The sequence below is a fragment of the Acinonyx jubatus genome, chromosome B4, assembly GCF_027475565.1.
Source record: "Acinonyx jubatus isolate Ajub_Pintada_27869175 chromosome B4, VMU_Ajub_asm_v1.0, whole genome shotgun sequence".
NCBI lineage: Eukaryota > Metazoa > Chordata > Mammalia > Carnivora > Felidae > Acinonyx > Acinonyx jubatus.
The window spans coordinates 99557002-99573852 of NC_069387.1; the positions used below are offsets into that span (position 1 = coordinate 99557002).

The window sequence follows — 16851 nt, forward strand, 5'->3', positions numbered from 1 at the left end:
GACAAAGTCATTTAGCCTCAATTTTCTCGACTGTGAAATGGACCCATAAGACCTAGGTTATATTATGAGGGACTGATTTAATGTATACCAAAACTGAGGAGAGTATGAGACTTGATAGACTCTGTTACCTCATCATTTTTATTAGAAAACATGCCTTACATTATCAGACACAATAGCTGTAGATTTCAAATTGATCTTACTGCCTCTACTCTCATATTCAATATTTTCACTCATTGATACTTATGATGTAAGACCTTCCCATACATGACAACATATTAGGCAAAACAGTGGATACTATTAAAATAATCATAAATAGGATTATTTTATCATTAAACTTATAAAAATACACCAAATGGAATTTTTTAACTTGAATATGGGTTCCATTGTCTTGCATTTTGCTTTGGTCATCATTTGTTTTCAATTTGAACATTATCTCTTGTGAATGATCAGCAACTGATTACTACTAACAGTCAGCATTTGCAATGTGTTTCTTTATCATTCCTACCTATTAAAATATATTAATAGATAAAATTTTTTAGAAATATTGCCATAAAAAGTCACATATAACAAACAGAAATTTAAGAGAACTGCAGTTACATCATTATATGTAGACTACCATAAGCTATTGCCAAAGTAAACTGTGGTTTGTGTGCAATTCCCAGCATGTATGTTACCTATAATAGAAACTGTTCCACTCAAGAGAACAAATCGGAATAACTAGGTAAGCAAAATACATCTTTGGATGAAACTTTATTTACTCTTGATCATTGTTCTTGAAAGGCATCTCATAACCTGGTGAGACTCATTGTCATCTTGCTGTGAGTGACGATTACTCAGCTTTATTTCTCACCTTGCTGCATGGTTCCATGTTTAGCATGGAACCATGTTTAGCATGGTTTAGCATGTAGGAGCATTACTATCAGCCTCTCACCTATGTATTTGTGGTCCTTTTTGCGTACAGAGGATTGTTTATAAACAACTTTGTGTGGGAAGTTTCTATTTCCCTCTCCATATTCACCTTTCCAGCTATTTAGAATTAATCCCATTCTTCTATACTCATGAGAGCATAGAATCTTGGAGATGGGAGACATCTACCTATGGTTCAATTATTCATCTTTTAGTTGAATTCTTATGACATCTCTAGCTTCTAAACCCACCCGTAACAGAAACTACCTAAATGTAGATATATTAGACTTTTGAAGTTCTTCCTTTAAAAGATCAAATAAAATTTTCTTGAATCTCTACCTAGTTCTTAGAGTCCCACATTCCACAAAATAAGTTAAAATTAGCGTTCGTATGAATATTCTTATTTTAAAATAATATCATAAACCCAGTAACTAATATGTCAAGATATAGTAGCAAAGTCGAGGGACTCTGAGGTATTTAAAAACCCACTCCATATTTCTATTAGTTCCTATCTCCTCAAATCACCACTAATTAACTTTTAATTTAATTTAAAAAGTGGCTTTGCTCTGAAATATAAGGCAAAGTCAGTGGGTCCCTTTTCTCTAATATATTGTCACATCTACATCTCTCTTATTTAGAAATTTGGATGTGTCTCCTGGATTTGAATGGGTCCTAGAGGTCATTTATTCTGCCGTTTTTTTAATTTATAATTTGTGAAGAAATTGAAGGGTAGAGATTGGAATATTTGCCTGAAACAATTGGAAAGCAAGGCCACCATTAGAAGGCTTGTGCTAGTTTGTGTCCCATTATAGAAATTCTCTTTTTCCATCATATTTTTGTCTTCTATTTTATAATTTTTCTTGGTTTATTCACATATTAATTTTTCTACTTTTCAGTCAGATCCCCAGCTCCCCTCCTCCACCCCCTGTGGCCATTCTTGCATTCAGGGCCATGCCATGTTGATCTTTCTATGCAACCACAGCACCAAAAAATCAGACCTGTCATAGATATTAACTGAACATTCTTAAATAGCATAGGGGTCTAGTTCCAAGGGATACACTATCAAAAGTGTTTGTAAAGGCAAATTAGTTGCTTTAAAATTCACTCCAATCCTCATTCCTGTTTCTTGAATGACTTAAGTCCTATGTTTTGAAATTATAGAAGGACAATTTACTTGGCTAGCTCTGCAGCCATTTTGGTAAGAATTATGCAAAGCCAAATAGTGAGTAAGATGTCTTTCTAACCTCTAGATATGTATTGACATAATACATTTATTTATAAATGTGTTGAATATTTCATCCATTTAGCAAAGAGACAGTTCATACTGTGAACATAGAATAGGATGATTTACTCCAATCCAGGTACTTTAAACATAAACATTTAAGTCTAGAATGTTCTTCAGTGTTATCTATTCGCAGTCAGTCAGCAATCAGATTGAATTAATCACTGCTGGCTAAAAAAATCTCTCTGTCTCTGTCTCTCTCTGTCTCTCTGTCTCTCTCTCCCTCTCCTCCCTCACTCTCTCCCTCCCTCGCTCCCACCCCCTCACTCCTTCTCCTCTCTCTCCTTGGTCCCCCTTCTTTCTTTCCTTCTTTCCTACAGATTGTACACTTTGCAAATCCATAGTTTCTTTTACTTTTTATTGTATGTAATATGCACTCACAATAGAATTCTAAGTCTTGTATTTCTTTCCTTTTTTTGTCCTTTTTTCAATCCAGTCCACAACTGCTCTATCAGAGGATTGTTCTGTGTATTAATTCATCAATATCTATTAAATATTCAGCATAGTGCCTAGAAAATAGAATGCATTCCCTTTTGTCTACCTCATAGTATATAGGCCTCCTATTTTACATTGTTTTGAAAGCCAGTCATTATATATTAAGAAATGTAGTGCCTGTGTCAAAAAAAAAAAAACCCTGGAGATTTTGAAATGATATCAGATGAATTTTAAGCCAATGACATAAATTCTTTAAGGCTTTGAAAGCACCCAGCAGCTTTTGTGATTGCTTAAGAGGTTCCTGCCTGCTTCCTCAGATACTTACAACAGCTTGCTTGTCTTAAATATGAGCATTTATGATATATTTCTTAATTTTCTGCTTTGCTTTTACTCCACATTTAAGTTAGTATCGTTTCAAAAGAAGTTGTACATTCAGTCAATCACATCTTTCTTTAAATTCATGACCATCATTTGGCCTAAAAAAATGAGTGTTACTAGAACTCTGGCAATTGGCACTAAGTATATAAATTTGTATTTCAAATTATGAACATAAGGTACTGCTTGGGAAACATAACAGGTTTGTACTTCTGACAGTCTTACTATGGCACTGTGGTCTTAGACACAGCAGAAAAAGTGATTGATTCACCTTATGATGAGCTATAAATACCATGTATATTACATTTCATTAAAAAATTATTTTCTTCTCTTATAACCTAACTCTGATAGCAGTGATGGTGCTGACCATGAACTGACATAAATTCAGAACTCAAAATGACTAAAAGTCTTTGGTTGGGAACTTCAAAAGGATCTTCTTGGGAAATTTAGATTCCTTGTGTTTCCTTTTCATTTTTGTTTTTCCCAGATGTATTCTTCTCTAAAAGAAACCTGATGACTCTATGAAGGCAGTCTTTTCTTCTTAATTGCCAGCCGAAAATACTTGTTACTGTATTTCTAGCATAAACAGGAGAGGTTGCTTGGTGGCTTTGTTTAATGTTGCTTTAGAAATTGACATATTGCTTGCCATGAAAGTGTTAGGAGAAAAGAGGGACTCCACTGAAACTGTTATCAACCATTTCAGAGGCAGACTCTCAGCCTACCTTAAATAGAGACACCTGTTAAAATCACATTTCCGTAGAATTGGGGTCACATTCTCACTCTCCATCAACCTACTATTTTCATCATCCAAGCCTCAGAATAACGAGGCTGTGTGTGCTTTGTTTTTCAGTGAGCCCAACCAATCTGTCTCAATTTAACCTTCCTGGGCCCAGCATGATGCGCTCAAATAGCATCCCAGCCCAAGACTCTTCGTTCGATCTCTACGATGACTCCCAGCTTTGTGGGAGTGCCACATCTCTGGAAGAAAGGCCACGTGCCATCAGTCATTCAGGCTCCTTCCGAGACAGCATGGAAGAAGGTAGGCGAAGGGGGAAATAAAGACGGAGTTAACTTTATTTAACTCAGAGATGAAAACTGTCACATCAGACACATCACAAGGATTTCTGAAGAGTAGATAAATGAGTAAGTATAACTCTCATTTAGGGAGCCCTGAAGCTTGAAGTTTGAGTCTGCATTACCTTCAGTTCTTTTCTTTTCTTTTTTTTTTAGTGTTTATTTATTTTTGAGACAGAGAGAGAGCAAGAGTGGTGGAAGTGCAGAGAGAGAGGGAAACACAGAATCGGAAGCAGGCTCCAGGTTCCGAGCTGTCAGCACAGAGCCCGACCAGGGCTGGAACTCCCGAACCCTGAGATCATGACCTGAGCTGAAGTTGGAGGCTCAACCGACTGAGCTACTCGGGCACCCCAATTACCTTCTGTTTCTCTATGCATTTGCAAATATGCCAGAAATTGTTTTGATTATTACTTGGTTCTAGAATAGTTCAGAATAAATTCAGTGTTTTCATAAAGAAAGCTTCATAATTTTAGAGCCTGTTTGTCCTGGTGTGTCAAATATCAGAGCAGATGTTTTGTTTGACATCTCAGTTAAAGAACCATAAAGATACATAAACCAGAAAAATTATCTTATGAAACTACCACACGTTGACAACTTGTATTCTCAGAAACTCCCTCTGGTGTTAATTTCTGTTATCATATCATATTAGAATTCATATTATGTCTATTTTTGCTTCATAAGTTTCATTTCCTTATCCAATGCAATAAGGTTCTATGTGAATATTTTATAAAAATTCTATTTGAAAAAGGCTTCATTGATATTTAAACATATATAATTTTCTTCACTATATAATCTCAAGTGTGAAATTTGATAATGTTTGAGAGACTTCCTCTTTGATTTAATGAATGAGTTTTTAAAGTATCCATAAAGGAAAATTGTGGCACACATATTATAAAGCATATCAGCTATGGATAAAATACAGGTAAACATAAAAGTTTGAACAGATCACAATAAAATCAGACATAAAATCAGATAACTATCCTAGTCCTTAATAATAACATAGAAAAGAAGGACTCCAGATCTTAAAACATACCAGGTTTTAAGCCTCTGGCCACCCATTTATTTGTGGTATGAACTTGTGCAGGATTTTTAACTTTATCAGTCCTAATTCCTGCAGATGTAATTTTACAGGTTTGTCGTGAAAACAAAATTAGGGAACAGTTTCGTTCCTTTCTCTTTCACCTTCTTGCTTTCTTAGAGTCTTTTCTGATTAAAAGTTTAGATGGTTATGGGGGCACCTGGGTGCTTAGTCAGTTAAGCATCTGACTTTGGCTTAGGTCATGATCTCATGGTTCATGGGTTTGAGCCCATATGGAGCTTCCTTGCTTCAGATTCTGTGTCTCCCTCTCTCTGTCCCTCTCTCACTTGTGCTCTCTCTCTCAAAAATAAATAAACGTTTTTTTTAAGTTTAGATGGCTGTGAAAATTGATTTAATGTGTTCAGGCCACCACTGTATGCTTAATTTGCTGGCACTAATTTCGTTGACCAGCATTGCCACTACCTTCTGTGATATTAAGCAAACCACTGAGTTCATTGTGACAGAGAGTGGATTATATCCAGAGAGTCTGCTGATTGTGGCAGAATAGATAGACAGAATTGACCTAATTGGCAATATAAAGTCATAGCTTTTTTGAGATGATTCTATCACTCTCTTCACAGACAGGCATCTTACAATACTGTGAAAATAATTTGCCAAGCATACTGATGGCTCTCTAGAGTGCTCATTTACAGATAGAATACTGTTCATATGCTGAGAAAGTCTGGCCTTCTGTGTATGAGGATTAAATAATCTAAATGGCTGAACAGCACCCTGAGTGGGCAAGATGGCTTCTTGATGCCCATCCATTGAACACTGAACGATTATTATTCTTACAATATGGTCTGCAATCAAGGGATTATTGAACTAGTGAGATGGGAAGGGCTTTATTGATGCCCTCCCTGCTCAATGCTCACAGTGAAGATCAGGAACGTGCCACGAACTAGGAGTCCATAGACCTATAAATAGTAAGTAGCAGGAACAGACCAAAAAATGGGATCTCCCAATTCATTGCACCATTCATTCTCCCAATTCATTACACCGTGTTGAAAATCTTAGTCCATTCTGGTGTTAGTAGAGGTTGAAAGAATGTGGGATTTTGTTTGGTTGTTTTGTGTTCTTTAGATGACTAACATTTTGCACATCTCACACAGTGGTAGGAGGTGCTCCAGCTGGAGATCTGGGGGTTGTCCTTCTTTCCTCTTTGACCCGCATTTATAATCAGTTTTAAAGAGGTTCTTCCTGATGTCCCTCAAATTCATCCCTTTCTTTTGAGCCACACTGCCACAATCCTGCACGGCTTTGCCAGCCTTTCCAGACCAGGTTGTGAGCACCAACCTTGTGTCCTTGCTGTACCCCTTGTATTGCTCTCAGTAGTATTTATGTTACTCTTTTATAATTATCTTCTTAGTTGAATATCTTTCTACTTCTTTTCAAGCTCCTAGGATTGTGTCATAATTTTTATAGTCCCAGGATCCAGAAAGGACCTGTCACATTGGGTGGGACCAACTACTATTTAATGGATGAGTATGCAGAAATAACTTTATATTATCCCACAATGAAAAGAGGAAGGGCTTTTCTATAACTATAATTAAGCACAATTTTATCTACCTTTTGGGCTTAACACATTAGTTGCCGAGAAATACAAAGCAGTCTACCACTTGCCTAAGATGTTATTTTGGTATACCTAGATAAAAGCCAGTACTCAATTTCCATTCTTAATTTCATTGAGACACCACCTTGAAATAAGTAATTTTCCATTACTAAAACTACAAAAGAAACAATAATTCTCCATTTAAATGAGTATTATCAACTCATCACAGATAATGTTGAAATAGCAAGTTAAATAAAATGCTTATGTCCCTGAAAGTATATGGAGAAAAAACCATTGAAAATGGACCTTTGTTGTATATAAATGAAATTAAATAAATAAAGAAAATGTATAAAATAAAGAGATTTTTTTAAGTTCATAAGTTTATGGCAACCTTAGGTTTCCATGATTTTCTGGTAATTTATTATGTGGAGGTTTACTGTAACTTTGAATCTGTCAACAGCATGCCTACAGGGCTTGTATTGGCCAAATCCTCTCCATAACATGATGAGGGAGATATTTTAGGAGAACAGGTATGGGACCTTCCCATGTCTCAACATTTTGACCTCCAAGAAATGGCAGCAGAATTGTTCTCAGATCTTTGTATCTAGCTGTATTATTTTATTTCTCTAATTGCCTAGTCTCCACTTTCTAGCAAAGGCCAGGTGTTTCTGAGCACGCTTCATTATTTTACCTCTTGTTCGTTTTTGCTTTTTCCAGTTCACGGCTCTTCATTATCACTGGTCTCCAGCACTTCTTCTCTTTACTCAACAGTAAGTATCCGTTGTTAACAAGGAGCTTCTGCCTCGGCCAAGCGCACAGTGATTAAATAGGTTGACATTTACACAGAAGTTGCACAGTGAAATGAGGGCATACGCTCAGCTACCATAACCAATAGCTGGCGGGTGCTTTCCCGGACCTTCTGTGGCCCAGTTTTATGCGCTTTTGCTGGACTTTTGTGTACTTATTAAAATCAATGAGTGCATGAAAAACTGAGTTTCGTGAAACCTCTTGGGGTATAATCGCTGAAACCATGTACTCTCCCATAAATTTATAATATTGACTGGTTTTCCTTGTTTGGTTCTCTGAGCCATGACTGGTAATTCTTCAATGGTATTTTCTCCATTTTCTTATTTTAATTTTTCAAGTTCCTCTGTGCCAAAGTGTAAAGGCGTAAAAGGCCTAGAGACTCTTAAAAATACATACCTTCTGAAATAGAATGATTTTTAAAACTATTTCTGCAAAGAGAAAAATACCGATGTTTCAACTTATTTTCCTGATGTGTGCAGTTATAATCTGTTTTTGCCAAGATGAGCTTCCTGTCCACTTAATATAATTTCATTTTTTTTTGCAAAAAAAAAAAAGAAGAAAATCTATAGGATGTTATATTTAATAGGAGGGTTCCTTCATGCCTAAGTAAAAGTGAGGTGTATTTCATTTACTGAATCTCACTGAGACTTCAGCAGTGCAAATGGTTCTTAGCCAGAGCTGAGGTTCATAAAAAGTTCAGTCTTGGCCATCACTGAGCAATTAAGCCTGATGGGCAACGCTAATTGTTTCACTCATTTCATTAGGCTTAAATGTTAGGGCCCTCATTTTATAAGCTCATCTCACAAATTTATTGCTTTGGATAGTTACACAAGATCAGAAATATTACTGGGAAAAGCAATATTTTTCTCATCATGTCTCCTTTTCATGATTAAATTTGCCAATTACACTCTGTAAATGAAGAAATCACTATTATTATTTAAATGTAATCCTTTAGGCAAGTGGATAAGAAGTAGAAAGGTGAAATGTTTTGGCAAAAACACATAAAAGAACTGTGTTAACACTTAACCCTCCTCATTGGCCCGGGGCCACTGTGTGCTCAGGAGATGACCTCTGACCTAAAGCATTGCGGCCGAAGTCCCTACATAGCATCAAACGATGCAGCATGATCGTAATATTTTAAATATATGCAAAACCACCATTTGAATAAAACTGCCTTCATTCAGCCTGAGAAAGATTCCAGAAGAAAAGGAGCTTGGTTTGAGGGAAAACAGATGGCTGATTAGTATGTACCAGAGTCCGGTAGAACTTTATATGACAATAAGAAGGTTTTCTAGCTGCACTGTCCAGTACAGTGACCTCTGGCCACATGTGGCTATTGACTGTTTAAAGTGTGGGGTAACAGAGAAACTGAATTTTTAAGTTTAATTAATTTAAATTATTTAAATAGGCACGTATGTCTAGTAGCTTCTATATTGGGTATTGCAGGTTCATAAGGAACAAGGGGCTTCATTTTAATAATTGTAGATAAGTAGGAGTAGATGTTGTATGATAAGGACAATCAGAAAGCATACATGAGGAGTATGTAGTAAGAGTGCAATATGTGATTGATAGGAACAGAGACGAAAGTGACTACATACATATACCTATATGCCAAAACTTAGAAATGAAATATACCTTTGTGTTAAGTGTGAAAAGAATGTATCAGGTCTTCAAGCCACAGAGACTGTACGTGGTTGTCCTGAAAATGATGGAAATTATATTCTTGAGTTCACAAATAACCTATAGTTAAACAATTCAAATAAATGCATATTTGGAGGACTAATAAAAAGAAAAACCAAAAATCAAAGATGATGAGGAGTCATTCTGACTTCAGTCCCCCATTATCATTCACTTAGATTCCACTGACAATGAGAAAATATCTGTGAAAGTATTTTTTAAACCATGAGGTAAAAAGTCAGTTTGTCATTATTTTTCATGCCTTCTTAAGGACTCTAGATCAAGATTCAGTTGATTTGCATTCTTGCCTAACTCTATCAGCAATTACTGTGTGACATCAGAAAAGTTGCTAAGTTTCTTTGGACTATACCTGTAAAATCAAATTGGAAAACAACAGCCAGATCTATCCCATCTGTCTCAAGGGTTTTGTGTAATTATTAGGGAAGACCAGAAATGTTGTATACCAAAAATAACAAAAATTATAAATTTTTGATACACAGTGATTCTAGGAGCACCATTTATATCATAGTTGATGTGAATTGCATCTTTTGAATTTATGCAGTGTAGTAACATAGCCGTGCTTGGTTATTTCCTTCATCAAATAATTCAAGTGTCTAGGAGGAGAAAAAGTTCTTTTTTTAAGTAGTATATTAGACACTATCTGCTCTTACTAGACAAAACACTGCTCTCGTCAACCATGAGTATAAACCATGTTTACTCTAACATTATCCATATAACATTAACACTTATACAACTTACAGGATTATATATTTTGCTGGATGTATTGCACTTCAAGATATTAAACTAATAACAATGGCCTGTTGCAAAGAACATTTGCCTATAAAGTCACCAATCTAACAAGTCTCATTGGAAGGATTCTTTACCTATAGATCTTTTAACGCTTCTACAACTTACAGTTTGGTAAATTTTTCAAAAGTATTGTGTTGCAAAGTTGAGGATTATCACCTGATAGAATATTCCTGAGCAGAAAGGGAATTTGCATATTGATCAGAAATCATAGGCCTGATCTAGGGGCACCTGGGTGGCTCGGTTAAGCATCTGACTGACTTCAGCTCAGGTCATGATCTCACGGTCTGTGAGTTCGAGCCCCACATCAGGCTCTGTGCTGGCAGCTCAGAGCCTGGAGCCTGCTTGGGCTTCTGTCTCCATCTCTCTCTGCCCCTCCCCTTCTCATGTTCTGTCTCTCTCTCTCTCTCTCTCTCTCTCTCTCTCTCTCTCAAAAATAAACAAACATTAAAAAAAATCATAGGCCTAATCTGATCTGCCAAGTTCTTACCTTTGGCAAACTTAGAGTTTGTGTGCTTCTTTTAAAATCCAAGCCAACACTGTGAAATCCAGAGGTTTTATCTAAAAATTCAAATTTCTAAGTTCTTTTTAATGTAACCTGAATATCTAGTAACACTGAGATGAATTCCTCCAGGTTTACAGTCACTTGGCATCATCCCTTTAGATGCTGGAGTATATTCTCAGGCCGGTTCCCGCCTCCACAACCTTTTTTCTTCCTGACACTGAAGCTGAGTTCGGGTTCTTAGTTATTATTGTGCTGTTTAATTTCTCGAAGGAAAGACATACTCCTGATTATCTGTATCTTTATGAAAAGTGGGGAAAATAAAAGCCTAGGGAGGCTGTATGATTTTTTTTTTAATTCCCAGAGCCTTTTATATTCTTTATATTCCTGGTCCTTTTAAGCACTGAAATTGTTGATCCTTGCAATAAATAGCTTTTTTTTCTGACTGGACTTGTATATTAAAAACTTGATTGAATCTTTTTTGTACCTGGAATCTAATTTATATTGATTTAATAAGAGCAGAGGCCATGTTTGGTTTGTTGTGGATCCCTTTAGCATATTTCCTAACACACAACTAATACTAAAGTAATTTTTTTTAGTAAATTTGAATGGGTGAATGAAAGGCTAATTAATGATTTATGGAGTAAAGAATCATCTGATATAATTTTATTTAGGCAAAATGTTTTATACTGTCTACCATTCTCCAGACATTGAACTTGGTTCAAAACCATCATTTAAAAATGGCAAGTAATCATATTTCTTCATGTTAATTAATTCTGTGCCTGAATTGCTGAAAGAAGTATAATATTAATATTCTACCTCAGTGCTTCCACTTTATGGTAACATCTACCTAGTACTAATAGCCATGAGGTGTGAAAGAAGGCAAAGATTAAAGGAAAAGATAGTTGTGAAAATATAGCAATGAGAAAAATCATTATATACAATCCATATGGAATTAATATGTAATGGTTATACTTATGAGTATTATAAATAACTTATTCAAGGTTTTTTTAATGAGAAATATGAATATCTTTCTTGACTTTTTTGTTAAATAGGATGCATTGCGTTTTTTAAGATACAAATTATTTATTATCAGTTTTATATAATGCTAGCAGGCAGGCCTTGAAGCAAGATTTGGGCAAAATATAGTGGCAATAAACATGCCAAGTTCTAGGGAAAACAAATAGTCATAGCTAATTGTGCCATATATCTTAAGGCAAATAACTTCCAGCTTTCTTTAAGATGAAATTTCCATCTTAAAATTAGTTCCCTACTTCCGATTCAAACGCCAACTGTTGAGGAAACCTTAAAACTATTAGAATTAAAAAATAAAATCTTCACTTAAAAATTAAAATTGAGATGTAAAATATTCAAGCTTTATGTTAGCATTTATTTTTAAAACACAGTTTTCTTATAAAGGCTATTAGGATTTTACTATGTAACCACTCTGTTATTCCAACACAATATTACTAACGATACATTATTTTTAAGAGTAGAGAAAACACAGGAAAGGGAAAACTCAAAAATGCTTATGCATAAAAAATACCTTGATGTTTATGTTGTTACTTTGTTTTATTGTATATTTTCTAAAAAAAAAAAAAAAAAAGTGGTTCAGGTACTTTTGTATCAATCAACCAGGAAATGTCCCCAAAAGAAAGATAGGAAATGAGAGTTTTAAAAAAATTTTTTAGCTTAGAAATTGATCAGTGCAATGAGCAGATTTGTACTGTTCAGCGGTATTATTCATTCTCCACCTTTTTCCAGAATAAGGGAGCTTCCCAAATGTAATGGTGCACATAACTCATTTTCTGGCATTTTGCAGCCCAGCACAAAGAAGAAAAACAGAGCTGGGAATTTTCTGCAACTGAGTCCAAAACAGCCTTCAATTTCCTAAAGCAGTCCTTATTTGCATAATGTGTATGACCAAAGATGTTTGTCAGCCACTTTCATCACCATCTTGACGCGGAGAATTTTAATGTTTTGCTGACTTGCAGCTCAGTAAACTTAATAATCATTAGCGACAGTAAAAGAAGACAGAAACTAATAAAGTGATTTTACCCAGTTATCAGTAGAGGTCAATATTTTCCCTCCAGCTTTATTTGGCATTTTTATGATCTGTAAATCACAGAATGAAATTCTGACTCCCAAGTCGTGGCTGATGATGTCTATAATATCATGGAGTGTATTTTCTAATATGTATGAAAAAGTCCAATATTTCATTTTTTCCTACACCCATCTTTTTTAGAGTGAAATGTTATGATTACTTTTGTTTTTGTTGCTTATGGTCTGAATCTTAGAATAACATTGTCTTTTAATTCTAACTTTGCTTTTAAGGCATATTATATATCCATGAATCAAATAACCTACATTTTCAAAAAATTTTATCATTTGTATATAAGGAAGTACTCATTTGCAATCTTAATGGTTCCTGTTATAATAATAGAATATTAGTCTAATATTTATAACATGTAAGTATAGTATAAATATAACAATAATTTATAATACTATGAAATTTTAACATGTATTTTACTATAATAATAATAATTTATAAATAGTCTTAGGTTGGATCATAATAATATTTTTAATACAGTACAATTATACATTTATACTTGTGGAGCAAAATGACATTAGTCACTTATAGTTAATTTTTTTCCTTTTGTCTTTTACAGGCTGAAGAAAAAGCTCATTCAGAGGTAAAATTTGTAGCATTTTCATATTCCACTCTTTGTTTACATCTGTGATGAAATGAAGGTACCACTAGAGGGCTGTGTGATACAGTAGCATAGCTCTCCAGCACTGCCAACAGAAGTGATCCTCTAGTTGATAAATGGTCTCGGATATTTACTCTTAAGGAAAATGAAAGGAAGTTTTTAAAAGCAAACTTACCTCTTACATTCTAGAATGGAGTTTTAGATCAACAACCAAAAATTTGCCTGTAGTAGTAAGCACTCATTAGATCTGATGAATGAATGAATGAATGTGTGGTCTTTCCAATTCATTGTAGTCTCTTTTCCCCAAGCCTGTGAGACTAACTGCATAGGATTAACGAAACCGTTGAACCTTAGGCATCAGACCTCCATAACAGAGCTACCAGCATCACAGTCCATCTGTTTCATGCCGGGACTTTGCCGCTCTAATCACCGCTTCATGTCTAGTGTGGTATATTGTTCTAATCACACACATTTCACAAATGCACTTTGTCTCAATCATGTACCAATCAGATTGCAACCTGGAGAGAGTATCCTTTTTATTTCACTTTGTAAAAGAATTTTCCTATCCAAGGAGAGCGGGAGGACTTTAATTAGGACTTTATTCAAGGTGTGGTAATGATATTTGATTGGTTTACACTGAGGCAGTCACACCACAGAGAAAATCAATGTCTTGGCAATAGCCTTTGCAAAGGATCTCTGCCCTTATTAGCCCTTAAAGGAAAATTTATGCTATGCTTAAAAATACTGAAATAGTATTGATTATAGCATTTGATCTTTATCATTGCTAGACCAAAAAGTTAGTATGTTTTTTTTTAAAAAAAACCTAAAGTGTTTTATTTACATTGCATGGACCTGACAGTGCTAATTTGGTCGTAATATGGCTGCTGAGATAAACAAATGCTGCCTATTTGCCTGATTAGTCCTTACCCATCTCCCCTTTTTGTCATCTCTGCCTCCTAATGGATCATGGTTTTTAAAAAATAATTTCCGTTCCTTTAAGGTTTCCTGGGTTAATTTCTAAAGGATCATGTAATAGAGGCTATTATCTTGAGAAAGGCTCCTTAAGTTTGTATTGGTTTAGGATAAAGTATATGGTCTGTTTTCTGGGACTGTCTGGTCATCATCATTTGAATGCAAGTCAGTGCAATGCTATTTGGGGCTGGTGTATCTATTAAAAAAAAAAAAACAGGAGTGAAATGGGATCACATTTGCTGAAATTATATAAATGTTCACCGTCTCTGCTTCCAGCTTAAAATTCACAAGGTCTTTAGAGTCTCTCGACATTGACTACCATTTCTTTTCTGCCAAAAAGTGGGGGAGAAGACGCTGAACTGTGTCAAGAATGCTCTTTCAAACTGAGACAGTATTCCAAAAGTCCAACCACAAGAATAGAAGATTTCTTTTTAGAGAAAGGAGAAGAATTAGAGTAGAATGTTTAGCATCTAAATAACTAAAATCCCTGGAGACCAGAAGTAGACCAGTAGACTTAGTCTCAGATGACTGTAGATGTTTTACCCTTACTAATCGCTGTTTACATTTCTTAGCAACATGAGACACAGAGTTTTAACTGCAGAAAGTGCTTACATTAACAATTTAAATGTGATATGAACTACTCTCTTCCTCTGGTTCAGTTTTGGTACAGTGTGAACTTAGCTAAAGAGGTAGACGTTTTAGCATATTTATTTTATTGGTTTATCTCATTATTTGAACAGCATTACTGATTTTTTCCCCTCTTAAACTATGGTTAATCTATAAAACATTTTTAGTCTGAGCTAATAGTAGCTCAATGAATAAAAGGCATTATAATAAAGATTTGGGAAGGCGTCTCTCAGAATGTTAGCCATTAAAACTCCAGCTAATAAAATTATTTTCAAATATGGAATCATTACACATTGGATCGGAGCCAACTTTCAGTGGCTAAGGGATAGTCTAATGCTGCGAAGTTGCCAAACTAGAAAATTTTTAAAAGCACATACTAAAAAACAAAACAAAACAAAACAAAACAAAAAGTTTTTTTTTTCTTTGCTAAAACTCCATGCTAGCCTCCATGCTAAAACTTTCAGTACATTCCTTTAATTTGCAAATTTGAGGGGCAGCTGGATGGCTCAGTCGGTTGGGCATCCGACTTCTGCTCAGGTCATGATCTCGTGGTCCGTGAGTTCGAGCCCCGCGTCAGGCTCTGTGCTGACAGCTCAGGGCCTGGAGCCTGCTTTGGATTCTGTGTCTCCCTCTCTCTGACCCTCCCCCGTTCATGCTCTGTCTCTCTCTGTCTCAAAAATAAATAAATGTTAAAAAAATTTTAATTTGCAAATTTGAGTCCTGACCTTGAAGGTAATATTGAACATAGTCACTTACTTCTCTTATACATGGTATTTGACTGTTACTGTATAGCTAGTGTTCACATTTCTTTGGTTTTTCAGGAATTGGTGCTGATACAGTAATTAAGGGGCTGCATGAGCGGAATATAGTATTTGCTTTCTTGGATTGGATTCTTAGTTTTAAGTAAAAATCCACTAGCATATTGAATTGATTTTTTTTAAATTACATTCAGCAAATCCATAAACTGCGGCGAGAGCTGGTTGCATCACAAGAAAAAGTTGCTACCCTCACATCTCAACTTTCAGCAAATGTAAGTCACTCTTGATTTTTTTGATATATTAGAATAGATTTTTATATAGTAAATGGAATAATTTTAGTAACAGCCTCACAAACTTTAAGTGTCCAAAAATAAAACAGACTTCAGTCACTCATACAAACGTAAACTTCCCTGCATGCCAAGTAATAAAATGTAAACCCAAATTGACGTGGTTAAAGGGCTTTTGTTTCTTCTTAGGTTGGAAACATTAGTAAGAGTTACAAGGGCTATTTCTTTTCTTATGTCTTATTTTTATTACTCTCCGTAGATATTTTTCAAACCACAATACAGTTGGTGGTTGAAAGCGATTAACTTTGGAAGATAAAAATTCTATGTGCCCTGCATTCTTCAGCACAATTTATTGGGCATTTGTTAAGCACCCAATTAATTATAAAAAAAATTAACTTAGGTCTACATTTGGGTATCCAAGCTATATTGGAAATGAGAGAGAGTTGCCTAAAAAACTTGGGCAGTCTTCTCATAGCAGTTTGACCAGCTGAGAATGGCAAAAATGATGCCAATGAGACCATCAATAATATTAACATTTATTGAATATCTTTCAATGTGCCAGGAATATTCAGAATAGACGCAGAATAAGAAAGGAGAGCCTGTGACATTGTGCCTGGTCCTAAGGAACATTAGTGTTAGAAACACCAGTGAGGGGTAAGGAAGCTCCCACTGTTTTGCCATATGCCCTGCCACCTGCACTCAACATTAATCTGCTCAGTTGAAGCGTGTAGCTCTGGGCCCTTCCTCTGCCTCACCACTCTGCTCTCCATTGAGGTTTTCTATCTCCTAGACAAAGCATGACAGGGCAAGAGAGAGCAGGTGTAGGCCCATGGGGTACGAGCTGATTAAGAGAGATTTTAAGGATAAAAATTATTGTGCAATATAACTTCCACAGTATAGAAGTAAGTCTTTTTAACCCACCATGTATTCATTTCAGCACTGGATTTGAACTGATTTTATCTTTTCAACATGGGAAGAATCAAATTAATTTGGGGTTGGCT

The 16851-nt window shown here is 35.3% G+C and overlaps 1 protein-coding gene across 6 annotated transcripts in view; it reads left to right on the forward strand.

Annotated features, from left to right (window-relative positions):
• Window positions 1-16851, forward strand: part of NAV3 (neuron navigator 3) — a 373689-nt gene that overhangs the window by 295773 nt on the left and 61065 nt on the right. For all 6 annotated transcript variants that reach the window (XM_027071189.2, XM_027071190.2, XM_027071191.2 and 3 more), the window contains 4 exons: window positions 3849-4037; window positions 7420-7472; window positions 13165-13188; window positions 15758-15835. In XM_027071189.2, coding sequence (XP_026926990.2) covers window positions 3849-4037; window positions 7420-7472; window positions 13165-13188; window positions 15758-15835 — 344 coding nt within the window. The remainder of the gene's footprint in view (window positions 1-3848; window positions 4038-7419; window positions 7473-13164; window positions 13189-15757; window positions 15836-16851) is intronic.